Source organism: Cornus florida, unplaced genomic scaffold (genome assembly GCF_030987335.1).
Source record: "Cornus florida cultivar Cherokee Brave unplaced genomic scaffold, ASM3098733v1 CherokeeBrave_3.0.0_Hap2_Chr11, whole genome shotgun sequence".
NCBI lineage: Eukaryota > Viridiplantae > Streptophyta > Magnoliopsida > Cornales > Cornaceae > Cornus > Cornus florida.
In genome coordinates, this window is record NW_026775581.1 from 139,663,266 (window position 1) to 139,684,138 (window position 20,873).

Genomic DNA, 20,873 nt, shown 5'->3' on the forward strand with positions numbered 1-20,873 from the left:
AATTATTTTGTGAAAGTTGAATCTTTTTAGTTTTCTTTTATGCTCTTGTCAAATTTTTTTTTTTTATTTTTCCTCTCCTTTTAAGATTCATAAAAGAAGTGAGTTTTCTTGATTCATAATTAGACTATGTTATTAAGTTACTAACTATTTTTACTCTTTAGATTAGGACTTTCTCCATACATATATTGGGATCAACAATGGAGCAATCACAATCACTTCAAGACTAACGTTTTTTAAATGGGTAGTCACTAGTCATTGTTGGTGTGCATTTTTACACACTACTTTGTACTACGTATAAATCAATATTCCCATGATCATGGATTTAAAGTTTTACTCATTGCAAGAATAAATAAAAATAAAAATAAAAATCACTCCAATTGTTTGATTTGTTTTTTAAGCCCATCAAAAAACCACTAGCAAACATACCATGAGATTCTCCATTTCATCATTTTGCCCTTTTTAAATAATTAAAATCATTATTTTAAACATCAAGGGTAAAACCATCCCATCAGGATTATTATTTTGTACCATTAAAATTTTGTACGAAATTCAAATATTCAATCATAAACCTATTTGTATATATTATTTTATTTTATTATTTTTTAATGCCTATTGCATATTATTATATATATATTTTATTTTTTATGCATATTGCATGATGTATATTACTTATTATTGAACTCATAAAGATAATTTTGGTATGTAATTTTTTTTTTTTTTTTTTTTCATTCTCATGCTATCCAAATTAATAAAGTAATATTTTTTTAATTACAAATTTTTTTAAAAATAAAAAATCATTCTAACCAAATGACAAATACACAATAAAAGATTAATTTAATTTTTCTTTATTTCACTAGTCCTCCTACCACCAGTAACACTTGCCATTTCACCATTGTACCTTCATGCCATCCCACCCAAATTAACAATTGAACCGTGCAACGCCCCTCATCGCCAACTCTAATACCGTGAATGCACATCATCATGTCATTTGTGTTTACCACATCATCTTTGTTTTTGTGAGTCCTGGGTCTTTTGTTATTAGGTATTTTGTAGTTTATGTTTTGTTGTTCTGTTTCATGTGCCAAAAAAAATAAAATAAAATGCACATCATCATCAAAAAAATAACTGCTGGGAAGCGGGACTCAAGGAAAAAAACCTAAAGGAAAGTACGTGGATAAAAAAAAAAAATTGTTGGGAAGCGGAAATTGTTGGGAAGCGGGACTCAAGTGAGGTCTTTTATGGTAAATTGGAATGATTAGAGCATCTCGAATACACTCTCTAAAATTAGGTTCTCCGATTTTGCCACATTAGTATTTTTCAATAGTCACATAAACATTTTTCATAACTACCTTAGCATTTTAGAGTTTCTAAATTTTGGGTATTGCATGTATTCCAATGGTGCACTTTCGGTCTCCAAAAATATTAATATTTTAATATTTTTAAAATTTAAAATAAAATTTATTTTTTAACTTTTTCCTAACAGCTATAATGTCAATAGAAATATTAAAAAATTTAAAAACACCAATTTTTTAAAACTTTTTTTTGCCTAAAAAAGCCTTTAAGACACTGTTTGTGTCAGCCAAACAGTGTCTTAACGGCTCTTTAGTTCAATTATTTTAAGGGAAAAAAAAGAGAGACCAAAGTAAGCAAAAAATCTGAATTTTAGCTTTTATTTCAGCCAAACATGCCCTTAGGAATAGTGTTCTGACCTGAACTTAAAAAATAAAAGAAAACAAAAATGAGTCCACAAAAAGTGAGCCCAATCCCCAACCCACTCTTGCTTTCTAGCTACTTTCATCAAGAGTCATTATTTGGGGCCCACTTTTTCCATAGTCCATTGGAACATCTAATCTTCAAAAATTGGCCCAGTTTAGTCAAAAAGAGTACTAATGGAGTTGTACTTATGAGTTTTTAACGGTCGTTTTTTTTTTTGGAGAGGATGAAAATTGAAGGGAAAGCTGTATAAGTAGTTTTATTTTTTATTTTTTTTTCCTAACTAAAAATATAAGGTAAGTGCACGAGGGTAATTTATGTCTTTTTTTTTTTCTCAATGGATAAAACAGACCCATTTTTGTGGGGGTGTAATATTAACAAATTCAATAACTATTTTAAGCAGACATTAGATGTGAAATAATGCCTAAAGTCATCTATGGGAACTCTCTCTGTCCTTACTAGATGGGCCCTAGGTAGCAGGCTCTTGTTGTCTCAAGTCCAAAGCTCTCTCCAGCAATAGTATGATGGATCTACTCACATGTAATAGTGGTGTTTTCTGTATTTTTAGTGGGAATAATTTTAAATTTTAAGAGTATATTAACAAAAAAACAGTAGGTATATAATACCAAATAAAATAAAAAAATAAATCAGTGGGACAATTGCCCCACTTATATGTGCTGAATTTTTTTTTTTTTTTATTCATTTAGGCTTCGTTTGGATACATAGGAGATAAAAAAAAAGGAATGATTATAAGAGAAAAGAAAAGAAAAGAAAGGAAAGGAAAGAAAATGATAGTTATAATTTATATTTATGTTTTGATGAATTGGAGAGAAAGGAAAGGAATTGTAACGTAAAGGAGAAAAAAGAAAGGAAAAAATAATAATAAAATTAACAACTTCCCCTTTTTGATACGCTAGTAGGGCAAAATCATTTCAGCCTCTCATCACCTCCATCTCTGATCCTCCCTCCCTCCCTCTCTCTCTCTCTCTCTCCAACTACATATCGGCATATCATTTCACATATGTATATATTATCGTAAAACTCATTGGACTCTCTCCTTTATGTGTTACTACGCTCTGAAACCCTAGATCTCCATCATCTGAAATCGGATGACAGCTCACAGAGATCGCTACGACCAAACAGAATCGAAAGCAAGTTGTTGAATTCAAAGTCTTTGACTTTTCTATATTTACCATATAGTGAATTCAAAGTCAACAGAACTGCGCAACTCTCTCTCTCTCTCTCTGCAACTACATATATATATATATATATATATATATTAGCCTCCCCAATAGCCTCCATCTTCTTCTCAGCCTCCCCCTCTCTCTCTCTGCAAATGTATGTCAAAACCCATATCCGCATATGATTTCAGATTGTTAAAAAAATCAAAACCCATATCAATCAGTTTCTATCACCTGCTATTGCAGTCCGGTAGCCGTTCACAAAGCTTCAGCCGGTTGTCTCTTAACTCTTTTGCCCCTACTGTAATTTGCTCAAGTTCTTTCCAAATCCATCCAAATCTTCTCAAAAGTGGGAGGATTTGATTTCACTGGTAGGAGGGATTTGGAGGGATAGGCTCCCTCCGAATCCTTGCCAATCATTTCTCTTCTTTTTAATTATCTCCATCCAAACACATTACATACTATCCTTTCCTTTATTTTCTCTCCAAATCCCTCTAAATCCTCAATCCAAACGAGGCCTTAATGAAATATTTTAATTTTTTTAACAAAAGTATAACACATTAATTAAGAAATAAATCAACTTGATTCTTTTAAAAAAAGAAAGAGAATTTAAGTTTTCTTATATGTGATGTGAGTGTAAATTTATTGTAAAAAGAAAAAGAAATCAACTTAATATTAACTACTATTCTAAAAATTATTAAATAATTCAGGAAAACAATTTCCAATAGGAACTTTCCAAATAAGAAGAAACACTCCACACTAATAAGATATGACGAAAGTAGCCTAGGTTTTATAAAAAAAAAAAAATTGTGCTCTAACCCATGAATATTTATAATGTTGTACATAAGAATTATCAAAACATGAGGATTAATATTTTTGTATAAAAATTGCACATGAATTACTCACCACATCCATTGGCCATCTAATATGTAACAAGTTTGTATAAGTAGTTAAGGAAATTATTTATAGATCTCATGTTAGAAATAACAGGATATTATAGAATTTAGTAGAACAAAGACAAGAAAAATATAAATGGTTAGAAGAAAAATTACTAAATTATAGAATACTCAGTTATTTCAAACATGAGATCTATAAAAATTAAGGACGAAGTGAGTAGTATTTCTCAAAGAAAAAAAAAAAAAAAAAAAAAAGCACAAGTACCAGACGAAACCGGAAAAAAAAAAATGAAAAAATGAAAAAGAAAAAGAAGAGAGATGGTAAACACAAAGATGGGCTCCTACATCTTGTGATATTGAGTGAAGTGTTGGGCTTGCTCGGCTCACTCGATTCCTCAATTTTGTCTGTTCCTTTGTTTAAGACAAGACATGCAAGCAAACTGTGCATGCTAAGATGGGGAAAAATACTTAGCATTTTTGTAGTCCAAAACTCCAATTTTAATCTTTGTATTAAAATGACTCTATTTTCTAAAGTTTTTTATAAGCTTTAATTTGTAGGAAAGTCCCACAACTAATTGATAACATTTCTGGATAATTCTTTTATTAGTTAAATAAATTACGCACTCATTATCAACTATACACTAAAAGAGGTTCAAACAACGTAAGGCATAAAAGGTGACTTTGAATTATTTGAAACTAGTGGACAAAATAATAATAATAATAATAAATCATAGAAAAATAATCTAATTTTCAAACCATCAAAACTTTCAATTTAAGTGACGGTGTTCACAAAAATATGCACAGAGAAATTATGTTATTTATTATTAACGATTAACTAAAATTCTTATAAAGGTGTCGTTCTAGCGTTATGCCCATACTCTCATTTTCATTTTCACCATGTAACTTAATTTTGTGACTTAAATTATACCCATAGAAAAAGAAAAAGAAAAAAAAAAAAAAAAATCCCTTGACCGAAAGAAACCGTCTAGTAACTATGTATGGGTCGACACTAGACGTAATTTACGGTACGAGCCCTACTTGCTATCTTTCGCCTTAGTAGTAAAATAATCATTTTGTTCCCTAGCTGAAGCTCAACTGCGATGAACCATTCAACAATGGCGATTCAGATCGAGAAATTCCTCATCTTTCTAGTGATATCTGTGTTCTTCGTCTCGTCGTCGACGCTTGCGAACTCCGACGTTCCGTTCATCGTCGCTCACAAGAAGGCCACTCTCACAAGGCTCAAGGCCGGTGTCGAACAGGTCTCCGTCTCCATCGACATCTACAACCAAGGATCTGCGTAAGTACCCTTCAATCCCACCCGTTTCTATCACTTTTACGAGATCTGTGGCTGATGTTCATAGTCCATACATCCAATTCGCTTGCTGCATGCGTTCTCTTACATATATTAAATACACATATACGCCTATATAATCGCGATTGATTGCCATTTTTTTGTTGCACAATCCTTATGAGTGCAGGTTATAAACCTCTACGCATCCTTTGTTTTTCAAGTGATGGATGTTTTATGTTCGTGGCTGTTGGATTAAACATATCATGTGGTTTGTTGGAAAAAATCATGTTTTCCCGACTATTGAGGATCTTATACTTCCATAGCTTTGCAACAAAATTTGACTTTTTGCTCAAGAATGCTAAGTACTTCTAAATTTAAATAAAAATGTACCTAATTTTTACAAATTTTATTTTTACTTGATCTATTACATGCAATATTGTTGTTTTGATTAATAATTTGAGTTCGTTGGGAGTGGTAATATTGTCTTGTTTAATTTGTGTAAAAGTTAGTGGGTCCTATCATTATGTGACTGTATTTAATTAGTTGGTGATACAATTTCATTAATACACCGTGACCAATAAAGTATTTCTGAGGAACAAATGTGCAACGGTTAACTAAGCTTGGGAATTAAATCTTAGTTGGATATCCTGAAATTTTATTTCACTGCTTGCTTCGAACAGCCATAGCTAGGGAACGTGCAGGAATTAGGGAATTTGCTTGGCAATCTTCTGTTTTTGACCTATAAATGTTCCTGTTTTCATATTGGATCCATATATCTTAATTCGACATTGTGATATCTGAGATTTGAGGGTTGGATCAAATAAAGAATTGAGTCTAGGCCGTTACGTTTTTATTTCAAATTGAAACTTCACCTTCTTAATGCTTAGATTGGTCTCAAAAAAGTGACTTATATTTTCTGTAGTTAGTTATTATCTTTTTAGTCAATGCTAGATTAATGCCGTAATTTCAGTGAACTGTAAATTGGATATTTAGATTTGCAACATTAACCATCTCATTCTAGGCCACCCAACTTGGTTTTTGTCTTCCCCGAAGCTAAAACCTTTTGTTGAGTTCTCCCCATAATTTTATGAAGCCCCACTGTATATGCACTTCATTTTTTTTTTGATAAGTAATAATAAATTAAAAAAAGGCGTTCAATAGGGGAACGCATGCCATAGACATAAAAGAAACCGGGAACTAAGGCCCCAAAGAATCCAAAAAAGAAATTAAATCAACAGAAGAGAACAGGAACTTCTGTTCACATAATTGAAGAGAGAACGAATAATAAAAAGTTTCAGTGTCGCTGTAGACGACTCCTTTCCTTCAAACATTCTACTATTTCTCTCTCTCCAAATGCAATATATGCACTTCATTATAAAGTGATGCTGGTGATCCATCAGGATAAAAATTGCTAGAATACCATCGGCATGGAATGGGATTGATTTTGTCGATGTCATCTCATCCTTGCCTTTGTCCCATATGAATGGGGACCATATGAATTCTTTTTTTCCATTTTTGTGATTTTGATGATGTAAATCCTTCTAATATGATGCTTAGAAAATACTCTAAATCCTTTGTTGTACCATCATCTGCTCTTCAAAGGGGTTCCTTTGCAATGCTTTACTTTTAGAATGCGATTAATATGTGACGATGAATAAAGTAGCTGGCCTTTTTTCTCCAGAAGCTTGGTGGTAAAAACTTGTGTGAAGTTGATTTGGTTGAAATTTGAAAGTGGTTGAAAAGGTATGTAGAAGTTGTTTATGGCAACGGGTAATTTTCAGGATTGATAGAATGCATTATTTTGACGGTCGATAGCGGGTTGATTAAATTTTCAGCCGTTCAGCTTTCATTGGGACACCTTTGACTTCACACTACTTGTTTGTAGCCTCTATTCAAGCATAAATCATTTAAAATTTAATAAATCATTAATTTGTAGCATGCAAGGGAAGTCATTGATTGTACCAACAGTCTGCTTGTATCTACATCCCGAGCAGTTGAGACATGTGATGCTTTTACGCCTGAGGTTTTGTCAGGGATAATAGTTAATATGGGTAATAACAAGCTGATTCGGGGTTGACTTAGGTGGCTGCTTCAAAGGCTATTTTGGGCCGTAGAGATGGTCTCTTCTTCCTTCCTACTTATAGCTTTCGTTGGGTTCAAATTTTAAATCGAATCTTAGTTGGGACTCAGGAGTGAAGTTTGAGTCAAAAGGAGGTAGGCTCGCCCTAAGTTATAGTATTATTTCTAGTCTCTTGACGTGATTTATATTTCTTTTTCCTATTACAACCTCATTTGAAACGGGGCTGGAAAAATTGTAGAAGGGTTTCCAATGGGATGACACTACAGATGAACAAGTAACACTTGATAGATCATGGAATAGTTTGCTCCATATCCAAAGAGGGGACTGAAACCTAGAAAGTTGAGGTTGGTAGTGTCAAATTAATTTTCCGTTGCCTATGTAATGACTAATTCTGGATGGACGGAGCTTGGTGATTGACCCCGCCCAGTTTTTTTCTCTCTAAATTATTTTTTCCAATGATCTTTTTCTTTGCTCTAAAAGACAAAATATATTATCAATCAATATTTATCTTATTAGCATCGAAAATTGACCACACTAGAATAAATTATGGGCTCCATCACAGATATGATAGGTTTTATTAGTCTTCTAGAATGCGTCAAGGAGGAGGCAGGCTCACCCTCACTAAGTGTACTATTCTTCAAGGTTGTTAAAATCGGGATTTTACGTTGAATCGTTTTGGGCTCCGTAGAATCGGAATCGTAGAATCGGATCGAGAATTGTAAGATTCTACCAACTAGTAAAAAAAGTAATTCAAACTAACTTCTTGAACACTATAATGTGTAAAATATAGCAAGAATAAGGCCAATAATAATAATAATAATAATTAAAAAAAAAAAAATGTATAAAGGTACCATTCCAAAGTTCAAATATAATATAAAAGAGAATGTAGCTCAAAAGGTAGAGCTCTCATGACAACTATGCAATTTGTAGGTTGTGAAGTTGTGTGTGTGAAGATGAATGTTTGAATTCCAAATCCACAACATAAGTTCACAAATCCCAAATCCTAATCCAAACATCCAACAGCTCCCTTAAAAGAACAGAACACAAATAAAATAGAAAAGGAACTAAACTTACAAAACATAATGTAAAGAAGTAAAGAACAGAACAGAATTTTTTTTTTTGATAAGTGGTAAAGAACAGAACAGAATTAAAGGGTCCATTCTTCATGTTAAAAAAAATAAAAAATTGATCAGAAACAGGAAAAAAATAAAAAATTTGAACAGCAACAGAAAGAAAGAAAGAAAGAAAGAAAGAAAGAAAGAAAGAAAAAAAAAAAAAAGAAGAAGAAGAAGAAGAAGAAGAAGAAAAAAAGGGGATTAGGACTAAATAAGTAAATAGTGTTTTTTTCTTATTTATATGGACTTTTTTTGGGCCCCAAAACTGTGGACCTTTCTTATTTAGAGAACCCAATGCTTTAGAAAGTGAACCAGGCCAAAAAAAAAAATGGCCCAAACAAAAAATATGTCAGAATCTTGTAGAATCTTACGAGTTTACTACGATTCTGCACAGGGAATGATTTCTATACGAATTGACTCATTTTGGGTTGGTAGGATCGTAGAATCGTGCGATTCTACGATCCTGGATCGCGATTTTGACAACCATGCTATTCTTGTCTCTTGATATGATTTATATTTTTTTCCTCCAATATCGACCTCAGTTGAGAAAAGGTGCAGAGGTGTGAGGCTCTGGAGGCTCTTTTGGTTTGTTATTTGCTTCCACTATGGAAGATGGATCAAGTGAATCCATGATGTTAATTGCTTCCTTAGTGGCGAATTCAAGTTATGGTCTCCATATATGGTTTTGAGGGGAAAGGATTCTTCTGGCCATTTGGTGAACCAATGCCCCTCTAGTGCATGTGTGTGTGTAGTCTTCTTTCATTATTATACAGTGGAGTGTTGTAGTCTTCTTTCATTCTCTGGCACTTTTGGCCAACATATTTTTGTCACGAAGAGTGGAATTAGCAGGGTTAGAAATACTTGGCAAGTCACGTTGTTGTGTTGATGCTGAACTATATAAAAGGAACACAATGGGTGGTGCTCTGAAGAGGTAGAAATGTATTTTTGTATGTGTGTCTATTTGTGTGATATGAGTTTAAACTTCTCTTTTGTTTTTGCTCTCTTTTCATACACTGTGATTTGTGCGTACATGGTTTGTGCCTCCCTGCAGCTCTTTAGTAATATGGTTTTTAGGGAAAAATAACATGCTTTTAATAGTATGGTGCATGGTTATCAAAATCGCGATTCTGGATCGTAGAATTGCACGATTCTACTATCCTACCAACCCAAAACGAGTCAAATCGTATAAAAATCGTTCCCTACGTAGAATCACAGTACACGATTCTACAAGATTCTGACATATTCTTTGTTTGGGCTTTTTTTTGGGGCCTGATTCACTTTCGTAATGTTGGGCTCTCTAAATAAGAAAGGCCCACAGTCTTGTGGCCCAAAAAAAAGGTCCATAGAAATAAGATAAAAAAACTATTGACTCAACTCAAAGATGCATTTTTTTTTTTTTGGTATTTGATTAATTTGTTGATTAGTTGAAACTTGATATTATGATTTATGTGAGATTGTTTTTTTTCACTTTCAAGATTCAGATTTTTTTCTTTTTGTATTTGATTAATTCATTAATTGATTTGATGATTTCTTAGATTAGTTGAAAGCTTGAAACTTGATATTATGTCATTATCAGATTGTGTTTTTTTTTTTTTTTTGCCCCCTTTCAAGAGAAAGTTCTGGCAGATTGTTTTGTAACTTTTGTTTTGGTTTTTTGGGTATTTGATTAATTGCTTTGTTATTTGAATTTTGGAAAACTACTGATTTCTCAAGAGAACACTGCATTCTGCAACTGTTTTTCAAAAATGTTTTCTTGAAACAGAAACAGTAGCTCCAAGCCTCCAACCGCTTGAATCTGTACTATGTTTGATTAAATGGCATCTTATTTGTGTTTCATTTTTATTATTATGTAAGTTTCTTTTAGAAATTTAGGTAATAATTAAGAAATGTGAGAGAATGCAAGGATTTGAACCTTGACCTCCTCTCGTCACACACAACTTCACAACTTGTAAATTGCATAGTTGGCATGAAAAAGAATGCAAGGATTCAAACCTTCATCTTCTCACACACAAATTACAAATTGCATAGTTGTCATGAGAGTTCTACCTTTTGAGATACGTTCTCTTTTATAATACATTTGGACTTTGGAGTGGTGCTTTTATACATTTTGTTTGTGTTTTGGACTTATTCTTACCATATTTTTCATGTATTATTGTTTAAGAAGTTAGTTTGAATTGTTTTTCTTACTAGTTGGTAGAATTTTACGATTCTTGATCTGATTCTACCATTCTGATTCTACATAGAATCCCGATTTTAACAACCTTGGTATGGTGATGCTTACTCCATTGATTATCTATCTGATGAAGGTTTTAGTGAATATATTTTTTCTCCATTTGACATTTGCTCGACAAACAATTATTTCTTAACCGTTTTAACTTGTGGATTATTGGAAAAACGTGTACATGTATTACAATTGATGGTTGTTGATATTTGCTCTTGTTATTGTTAGGTTCTCAGTTCTTTTTGGCTACAATGATGATTTTCTGGTATAATTTTTCATATTCTTTATTGAATTATGTGTTTGACCAAGTTTATATTTTCTATAACTTGTTTTCAGAACTGCGTATGATGTTAGTCTCACTGACAATAGCTGGTCTGAAGATATCTTTGATATAGTCACTGGTAACACTTCAATGTCATGGGAAAGGCTTGACGCGTGAGTTCCGCTTTCCATTGACGTCAATCAACAATGATTTCTTTAAATCGAAGTCTTCTTCCTCTTTATTGAACTAATATCTTTACCATGTAAACTTTTATAATCGGCAGTGATTCTCTTCTATCACACTCTTTTGTACTGGAGGCCAAAGTAAAAGAGGTGTTTTATGGTGCACCAGCAGTTATCACATTCCGTGTCCCTACAAAAGCTGCTCTACAGGTTTGGTGTTCTCGGCAGCTTCGTGTGTGGTTTTCACACACACGCACAAGTTTATGGACCCTGATTAGATATAAGTTTGTTTTTACATAAATGTATTTGTTTAGCATGAAAATAATACGATCCAAATCTCGTGCCATTTGTAGGAGGCATACTCGACTCCGATTCTACCTTTAGATATCCTTGCAGATAGGCCTCCGGAGAAGAAGTTTGACTGGGTAAGTCTTTCACAAGTAATAATGTAAATCAATTTCATGCAGGACTTGTTAGCCACTGCTGTTCACTAAGAAGCTTTCTTGTGTTTTTTCATGGAATCACTTTGGTGGCCTCCAAAATTTATCAGGCTAAGGTACAAGTTATTCTTTATGGCTTCACACGTTATTAAATTATTTGGTTTCGGGAATGCATGATTATTATTATTTTTAAATGGAAAGTGGCAAACATGACAATTATTAGTGGACTTGGATGTGAGTGACAGGTTCACTAAGAATGCCGTACCAATGATTCTCTGCCTTCAACTTCTGGCAGGGCTTTGGTCTTTTTTCTTCAAGGGCAATAAGATTGGTTGTGAAATTATAATAATTTGGAAATTTTATATTTGCTTATTGGTGTTGTAAGTGGCAACAGTTAAATGTTTCCTGATGAACTTCCTTCTCAGTTTGTTTGTCCTGCAAGTGATGGTAGTGCTTTAATTTTTTTAATGGATTAGATGACTTTTTTTTTTCTGGTAAATAATGGCCAAACCACTGACTCAATGTTTCTCTTTTGGCAGAGGTTGTTGGCCAAGTACGGGTCGTTGATTTCTGTGATCTCCATTGTGGTTTTGTTTGTGTATTTGGTTGCAACCCCATCAAAATCTAGTGGGAGCAAAAAGAAGCGCTAATCATCATAGAACGAAACAAATGCAGCACCTTCCGATATCTGGTTTGCAACTGAATTCCCTGAGGCAATGGTTCTCTCAGTCCCCTCCCTGTGATGCTAGTCAAAATGATCTTCTGCATCTCCATTCAATTTGGGAAGTCTCATAGTTGTTGTGAATTTCTAATTAGATGTTGGTTAGAGATGTAATTTGGGCAGACTCGTTAGTCTGCCTGATTCATCTTTGAACAGGAGTTTTGTCTTAATTGTTTTCCTTGTTTTGTGTAATAGAAATGAGGGCTTATGGACTCGGGAATTATGGGAGTGGTAACTCTGGTGCAAGATTATAGGAGTGATACTGGTTAACAATGAATAAGTTGGGTATAGGAGTACTACCTTCATGTTCTTGCTGTTTTTTATGGGTAATTCAATTCAACCCTCAAGAGTCCTGGTAGACTTTTGTGTTTTTTTTTGAAACATAGAAAAAAAGAAAAAGAAAAAGAAAAAAGGCACTTATATCTTCATAGTGTGTTCTTTGGATGTGCTATTCTTAGATGTACAGCCCTTGTTTTGAGGTCACGTGTTCAAAACAAGAAACAACATCTGTGCATGCCCCCAGACCCTTGGGAGTTGGGTTTGCCCTCTTTCTTGGAGTTTTGACATTTTAGATGTGAGATACTGAGACCTGATCACTGAAGTTGGGATTCCGTATGAGCATCGAGTTGAAACAGCCCAAGAATCCATGCTTCAAAATACATGCATTTATTTGTTAAGATGGAAGGTGTTGAGGTAGTAATGAAAGAAATCCTAGTTGGACAGAGATAGAGTGACCTATTTAGCCATATATGTATATAACTATATATTATAAGTAGCTTTCGTGTATCCTGTGGTGGTCATATATTATATTGTTGCCATTTTTGGTGGGAGGATGTTAAAAAACTAAAATTCACATCAATTTCCCCATTTTTAACAAGTCCTCTTGACTTTTGATCGTTGCTATTGGCATAAGATTATTGTTTCATTGAAATTTTTAACTATAGTGCTTCATTCTGAGAAATTTAATTAATAGGATGAAATAGAAATTATAGAACAAATTTAAATATTATTTTGTAAGGTAAGAAATATCGGCATAAATAAGGAAACATGAGAAACAGCCTTGTTCAAAACAAGTTACAGATACAGACCAATAAAGTAATAACAACTGCATAAATAAGGAAAAAATAAGAAACAAACAATCAACTAGTCTCAGGCCAAAGAAAGTTTGAAATGGGGAACAAAAAAATCAAGATGATTGATTGGGTGGTACTGGTACTGCTATTCCATAAGCCACAAAATTGGAGATACTGTCGGTGAGATGGCGAGAAGCTTTCTCGTAATTGACAAAACCCATGAACCAGAAATCGTGTCCGTCAATAGTGACAATCTGGATATATCTTTCCGACTGGTTATCTCTAATAACTATAGGATTGATGGTGCCAATCTTGGCCAAAGGTACCATAATCTGTTCCAGGTAACAAAATATATGTCAAGTGTTTGAATCTCTCTCTCTTTATATATATATATATTGATGAATATAGTTTAATGGTAGTACCTTGTAATAGCTCCAACTATGCTGGCCAGAGGGTGCGGTGAATGATAAAGGGCGGTCGCTGCAGAAAGCAACATGGGCATTTGACAAAAAGAGAGTTCCGGCAACTGGTCCGGTGGATGTGGATAGATAACAGGCAAACGTCTTCTTAAGCTTCTCGTCGGGAAAAGTTGCGAATGTTTGTTTGTATAACGACTCAAACCCACCACCTGTTATTGCTTTGGCAGTCAAGTTCACCTTAGCCCACGCAGCTCCCGATACAGATGACCCCGTTTTCACTGATATACATACATACATACATATATTTATTATAGGGGGCGGCGGCCAGGATGTTAATTAAAAATTAAAATTATATACTTACGGTTGTGCCAGATATTATTGGCTGTGGACTCGGCCTTGGTGCTCCATGAGTTGAACTTATGAAGAACAGATTCCATTGGGGTGGTGGCTGGCTTCTCAATGGGGGTATAGTGGAGGTACTGTTGGTGATAATCAGGTGCCCCCCATAACGCAGCCTTCTGGTTGTTTGGGTGACATGTGGGCACGGCAGGTGCACCCATTATGTGAGTCCCCCATTTTTCATCATCACCACCACCACTACCACCAGCTGGTTGAAATTGTTGAGGTGGAGGAGGAGGTTGGATGATTTCTACTTGGTTCACGTTATTGGGATACAACACCGACACGGACGACGACGATGATGATGGTTGATCTGCTGGGATTATTGTTTCTTTAGCAGTGGGAGTGGGTGAGGTGGGGTGATGAGGTTGTGATTCTTGGTGGTTGCCGTTCATGATGGTATGAATATTGGAGGGGGCTGGGATTCAAGATTGAAATCAAACTGTTGCTTTTGGTAATCGCGAGCTGTGGAGATCCAGTTGTTTGATACAATATAAATAGAGAGAGAGAGAGAGAGAGTAATATTGCAGCTCAGGTTTTACATGAGAGGTTATATATATATAAATATATTATATACTAAATAGATTGGAGTTGAATGGACCAAGCTTCGTGTGTAGTGGAGTCTTTCTAGATGATGGGATTTCAATATTGTTCATTATTGTGGGGGAAGACTATGGAAGCCATATGAGAACCATTTTTTTGACTTTTGAATCCGATGGGGCCACAAAAACGCTTGCTTAACCGTGTTTTTCAAAAGCCTCATTTTCTAAATTATGCTTTTATTAATTATTGGCTTGCCTTACCCTCTTCCTCCACACCCATGTAATGATGTAAACATGTGTTTTAACATTACTCGACGGTACGGACTGGTTATATTAGTTTTTCATAATTCTCTGGGCTCTTTTGATCCATTTAAATATTTAACTTATAAAAAGTTCGTTCACTGGAGGCACAAAAGCTAAGCCAAAGTAACAATACAGAGGCATAAATTAAGCCAGATAAAAGCATACAAATCTTAAAGCAAAACAAGAAAAATAAAGAACATGTTCCAAATTTGTTGAGAAAAAGTTATCGTTTTAGAACGAAAATCACCAAGGGAGAAGAGCAACAACTGGAGTGACTAAAAGTCAAGCCTTCATCAAGGCAACATTTCCAAAGCTGCATCCACAAGGCGCCTCCACACACCCAACCCCACACAAGATCAAATCAAGCCGGAGGAAACAAAAATCAATCTAGATCATAGATCTAGTCGAAGGGAAAACAACAGATCCACCCTGTCGAGCCGGAAACAAACCAAATAAGAGCAGATCAAGCCACACAAAAACAAAAAAACGACATGAAAATTACCCACATGACGAACTTATTGAGACACGCCAATGTTATTAACCTGTGAGAGGCAAGCAAGGACACCTCCCCACTCCCATGGAAGGGAGAAGGGAGCAGGGAGCAAAATGGAACGTGACGAGCGGCTGAGAGAGAGAGAGAAAGGGTAGAGAGAGAACAGAGGACAAGTAGAGGCGGGTGGCTAGGTATCTCGTCTGTATTGAACGAAGGAAGTTTATTCACATTTTTATTTATAAATTATTTTATTTTATGGAGGTGAAAATGAGGATATAATTGTAACTTCGCATCACTTTCTCAAGAGGCTTTCTTGTGTATTTTTGTAAAACAAATTTATAGGTTAATTATATTGTCATGAAAAGTTTAAACTTGCTTGGTTTGTAACTCTAAAAACAGTTCTTAAAAATCCAAATAACAGAAAATTGTTCTCAGAGAACAGTCTTTTATAGTTTTCTTAAAATAGACATTTTTATAACCAAGTTTTTATAAAATAATTTTCTAAAAACTGAACCAAACAAAAATTTTTATACAATTTTTTATATTACTTTCCCACCAATTTTTCCTTTTCTTGCTATTCAAACAGTTAAAACACCAATTTTTCCTTTTCCTGCTATTCAAACAGTTAAAAGTAAATCTATGTTTTTACTGTATTTCTTTTCCTTTCTTGTCATTTCCATCTCACCAAACTATTACTGAAAAGTATCGGACTGGATTCTCTTGTTTTTTTTTGTTTTTTTTTATCGTCTCTTGGGTTTGCTATGTCTTATCTTATTATTTGAGGGATATTCATAGGATTATAGAGTGGGCTAGTTGAGTTATGTTTAACTGGACCTGAGTGTCATATTGGGCCTCAAATTCTTTTTGCTGGTTTGTTCCCAGTCCATTTCTTATCTGACAAAGTCCAATCAATTATTTAGACCGTTACAAGTTCACTGGGTTCTGATAATTTTTGGTTTGTTGAGCTCCAACTGGTCTCTCTTGCTTTCCTCGAGCTCCATTGAATTTTCCCCTCGTTTTTAAAGTCAGACTAGTAGAGCTACTTCTACTCTACACTAATATTATTGATAATTACTAGCATCTTCCCCGGATGCTCTCTAGTCTTGTGATATCATGGTAATTTCTCTATGATTTTCTCTAGTCTCGTGATATCATGGTAATTTCTCTATGATTTTCTTAGCAACCAAACTCTGCCTTGGACTATTATTACTCGTGAGCCTTCAGACTTTAAAATGAAAATTTATCTATATAGTTCAATCTCTTATGGAGCCACCAGCAAACCAATCAACAAATTCCAAATCTACAACTTTATGCATAGGGTTTGCCAATGCTAATATTGTTAATACAAACCTCGATATTAATACTAGAAAGGATTACAGAGTAGAAAATACCTCATAGATAAATCAATAATAATATAACCCTGATTCCTCATCAAACTAAAAATATTAATCCATACATTGATTCATCTGGAACTACTTGATAACAAGAAATAGCTGGTAGAGTCACAACACACGTACCGTAGCGCAGCCAGGATGCTTCTACAACGTCCACACAAAATCCGGTGCATCTCTTCTGGGCCCAACCAACGTTCGATATAGGAACATCTTCTCTACCTTCTCTCTCTCATCAGCGCTAGCCACTGTCTGCTCAATTTCGTTTATTATCTCCACATTGAGCCTGGGCATCTTCTTTGCCAGCGTCTTGCAGCCTCCAAGGGTAACTTCACAGGACGACATCCAAAGGGATCGCATTGTCTCATACTTTCCCACGTCCGTTAGAAGTGCTACATTACCAAATGGGCTGTCCCTGATCTCTAGCTTTTTAAGCTTCTTGCACCCATTCAACACGTAAAGCATTCCCTTGTCGCTATTACCAGCAAATGCAATTGAAAGCATTTCAAGTTGTTCAGCATACATTCCGATGTAAAGGAAAACCTGGTCAGTTAAAAGACCAGAGAGTGACAACCGCCTCAGACCCTTGCATGACTGAACAATTGCCCCAAAACCTTCATCAAGTGGCTGCATTGTCACAGGGTCTGGTTTAATGGGGTCAAGGATGCATAATCTGAAGCGGGTAAAATTGGGACAATTCTTGGCTACAGCTATGAGGGCAGCATTAGTCATCTGCTGGCAGAAGTACAGCAACGAATGAAGCTTGGGGCAACCAGCAGATATAGCAACCAAGCCATCTTCGGTTACAGCAGCATGCCCAACCCCATGTAGATCAGACGGAAAAACCCTCAATTCCTGCAGTTCTTTACAAGCTGAAGCCACAACATGGAGACCTTTATCCCCGATACAATCCAATATCTGTAGAAATAATGTCATGCGGTCATTCACCTCTACATAATGAAAATAAAAAGTCAGACAGAATTTAGTAATAGAGTGGGTTAAAAAATCAAACCCATAAGCGCTGAAGTTTCCTGCAGTGACGAATTAGCTTTATAAGCTCGGTTCCATGAATCCCTGGAGCATAGCTCAAGTTCATTGAAGTCAGATTCAAGCAAATCGAATAAATAGCAGGCAAGCAGCGAGGAGCCACATCCAGAAATCCAGATAAGCTCCTAATTGAAGTACACTTCTGGATGGCATTCTTCAATTTTTGGTATGTCTCTGAATCTGGATCATGGACATAAGACCCTGTACCCAAGTCTACCAATTGAGGTGCTTGCACCAGAATCTTTTGAAGAGTGTCAAGTGGCACTGCATGGTTTAACCTTAGACTTTTAAGGTTACGACATCTTGTCACTAGCCTCTCAAGGGCTGTCAAATTGACTTCTCCTTTGAGGCATGCAAAATTCAAGGAGACGAGAGATGTACAATTATCAGGAAAGCAGCTGAGCCACTGGCCTCTATGGTCGTCAACTTCATTTTCTTGCAAATCTAGCTCCCTAAGAAACCTAGACAAGATGGGGAGAAAGAACAGTGCAAAGTTAAATCACATATGACTTCAGCTAAAGCAAATTGCATCCAACTAGCATGATACAAATAGTTTCTGCCCCTCTATCATCATTATTATCATTAACAGCTGTTATCATTAATTTTCATCTTCCTTTTTCTTTATTGGTTCCCAACCATAATCCATCTGCTTGCAGGAGAAAAATGTATTTAACGAGTAGTGAACCAGTCATCTTGACATTCCAAACCCCCAAAATCAAAACAACCATCCAGGTAGTTAACCATTGTTAATAGTGTGCTCAGCAAAAGTTCAAATCTAGAGAGACAAGAAGTCGATGCAGTTTATGCAGCAAACTGTGCAGGCAACGCCAAATGCTTTGGAGAAAAATTACAGTATCTACAGCATTCAATTAGCCGTTTAAATATGCAATGACAGTTTATAATACAAATAGATAGCTCAAAGAGAGAGGTATAGGAAAATAATTTGCCAGTCATGGGAAATATATAAAAACTAAGCAGCTTTAGTCCACAAGAGAAAATAGCAAATAGAAACTACAGAAAATAAAGCTAGAGAACATACACACACATATTTACTGTAAAATAATATTCCATCAGTTTGCAAGCAAAAAAAACAAAAAAAAACATACATAGTCAAAAGATCAGGCAAAACAGATAGTGAAATTAATTCAACTATCTGCTAGCAGGTGATATCAGCTATTATCTGTCAAAAAAGTTCCCAAAATCATTTAAAGATTTGCATCAATAATCACGTTTCTTAGTTGAGTTCAGCCAACCTTTCTAAGGAGAATTGGAAGGAAAATAATAAGCTAAACAAACCAAATTGAATTAATGAAACCATTAGATAAGTATAAGCTTGCCGAAAAAAGATGCTATTATCACTACCACGAACAAACAAAGAGTCCAACAACCCATCAGTAACTATCCGACCAACATGGAGCTCATAAGTACCACAATCACAGATGACGCAAAACTTACATGTCCAGATTTGTCAGTCAAATCCAAAATAAATAAAGAATTGTGTGTATATATATATAAACGTATCCCCATGAAAAGAAGCGATGTATACCTGCAGTTGGAGGCTATGGCAGCAAGGCCCTGGGTGGTGAAGCCTTCACAGCTAACCAAAACCAGAGACTTGAAATTTAGGAAGGATCGAGAAAGCAGCTCAAGGCTTTCATCGGAGACCACCATCCTCTTCAACCTAAGCTCCTCCAAATTGATACCCCTCTTTGCCATGGCCTCAATCCAAGGGCAAACAAACCCACCCCAATCATGAGGTACCAAATTGAAATCAGCAAAATGGGGCTTTCCTTTGAGCGTAAGGGACCTAACCCTAGGAAACCTGGCAATGAACCTCTCCGGACTGATTGCGTAACAATTCCCTATGAATACCTTTTCCCTGCTAAACCTCTCCACCATATACCAGGATCTGCATACTAAAGACACCGCATTCCGGTCTCGGTGAGACGTTAAGAAATCGAATACATGCTCTAAAACCTCCTCAGGAAAGTAATTCATCCTTCTTCAGAAACAAATAAGAATGAATAGTGCATACACATGCAATACCAGAGAGAGGACAATCGAACCTAAAAATCTCAGCTTTTAGAGATGAAAGAAGATGGAGTAACTACTACTAGTCTCTACTCAACAAGTCCACACCAAACAAATCCAAAAACTGCTTACATATATAACCCAACCCTCGAAACTCCCACAAGTCAACGATGATCAACTACGATTGACAAGCTATACTTGCTGGAGAAGACTTTAAATCTCGAGAGAGAGAGGGAAAAAAAATTAATGATACAAGTAGATCTCGTAACCGAACCTGATAGACAGACTTGAAGCTCCGTGAAAGAGATTGGATCTCAAGATCTGCAGAAAATGAGCTTAAAATACAGAGGAAAAAAAAAAATCTCACGTCTCTTGGTGTGTTTCAGATTAGATCTGAAAGAGGAAAGAGAGAAAAAAAAAAAAAAAATTAGAAATTTGAATTTATTTTAAATAAGAAAAAACGAAAGATGTTATTGTAAGAAAATGAGTTTGAATGGGTTATATAACATCTTGGAATCAAAAAGTGATGATTACAGAAAGGAAAAAAATAAACAGATTGAAATTCGTGGATCTGAGTATCCAAATTTCCATTTATAGAGTAAGTAGTAGTAGTAAATAGAAAAGGGAAACGAACTCTGGACTGAAGTGATGATGAAAATAGATAAGATAGATAGAGAAGAAGAAGCAATCCCTCCCGCCTCTCTCTCTCTCTTTCTTTTCTCTTCTGTATAGTAACCAAGGAAGGAAGGAGGAGGAGGGAGTATAGTATTTCTATTTTCACACTAGCAAATCTCTCTCTCAGATTAACCTAGGATGATAGGAACACAGGAGAAATATGGTTAACTATGGTTGAAATATCAATTTCGGGTTGCTTAACCGTGGTTAGTTCCAATCCGACGGTTATTATGGTGTTGATGGAAAAAGATAAGGGAATCTTGACCGTTGAGTAGTGCAACATGCATGTGTCTTTATCTCTGATTTCGATGAGTAAGAGCCTCCTGCCAAAGTCTTACACTCCTCTCTTTTGTATCTAGAGAGAGAAAGAGATTGACATTGGGTTTGGATTGAAT

The 20,873-nt window shown here is 35.2% G+C and overlaps 3 protein-coding genes across 4 annotated transcripts; 1 reads left to right on the plus strand and 2 right to left on the minus strand.

Moving 5' to 3' along the window:
• The first annotated feature begins 4,805 nt into the window (after nt 1–4,805).
• LOC132282140 (uncharacterized) lies at nt 4,806–12,414 on the plus strand. 2 transcript variants are annotated; one of them, XM_059783761.1, is made up of 5 exons: nt 4,806–5,090; nt 10,837–10,935; nt 11,046–11,154; nt 11,298–11,384; nt 11,924–12,414. In XM_059783761.1, the coding sequence occupies exons 1-5, from the start codon at nt 4,891–4,893 to the stop codon at nt 12,032–12,034; spliced, it is 606 nt and encodes a 201-aa protein (XP_059639744.1). In that variant the 5' UTR covers nt 4,806–4,890; the 3' UTR covers nt 12,035–12,414. The 2 variants fall into 2 exon arrangements, 1 of the variants encoding a protein (XP_059639744.1); XR_009471741.1 differs by having other exon boundaries at nt 4,809–5,090; nt 11,298–11,500.
• A 677-nt stretch (nt 12,415–13,091) lies between these two features.
• Nucleotides 13,092–15,281, minus strand: LOC132282139 (GEM-like protein 5). Its single transcript, XM_059783760.1, has 3 exons — nt 13,959–15,281; nt 13,601–13,875; nt 13,092–13,510 (listed from the first exon to the last, which is right to left on the minus strand). Exons 1-3 carry the CDS (start codon nt 14,389–14,391, stop codon nt 13,292–13,294), a joined length of 927 nt encoding a protein of 308 aa, XP_059639743.1. The 5' UTR covers nt 14,392–15,281; the 3' UTR covers nt 13,092–13,291.
• Nucleotides 15,282–16,612: 1,331 nt separating this feature from the next.
• Nucleotides 16,613–20,613, minus strand: LOC132282138 (protein AUXIN SIGNALING F-BOX 2). The gene is made up of 3 exons (XM_059783759.1): nt 19,319–20,613; nt 17,738–18,233; nt 16,613–17,643 (listed from the first exon to the last, which is right to left on the minus strand). The coding sequence occupies exons 1-3, from the start codon at nt 19,768–19,770 to the stop codon at nt 16,873–16,875; spliced, it is 1,719 nt and encodes a 572-aa protein (XP_059639742.1). The 5' UTR covers nt 19,771–20,613; the 3' UTR covers nt 16,613–16,872.
• Between the last annotated feature and the right edge of the window lie 260 nt (nt 20,614–20,873).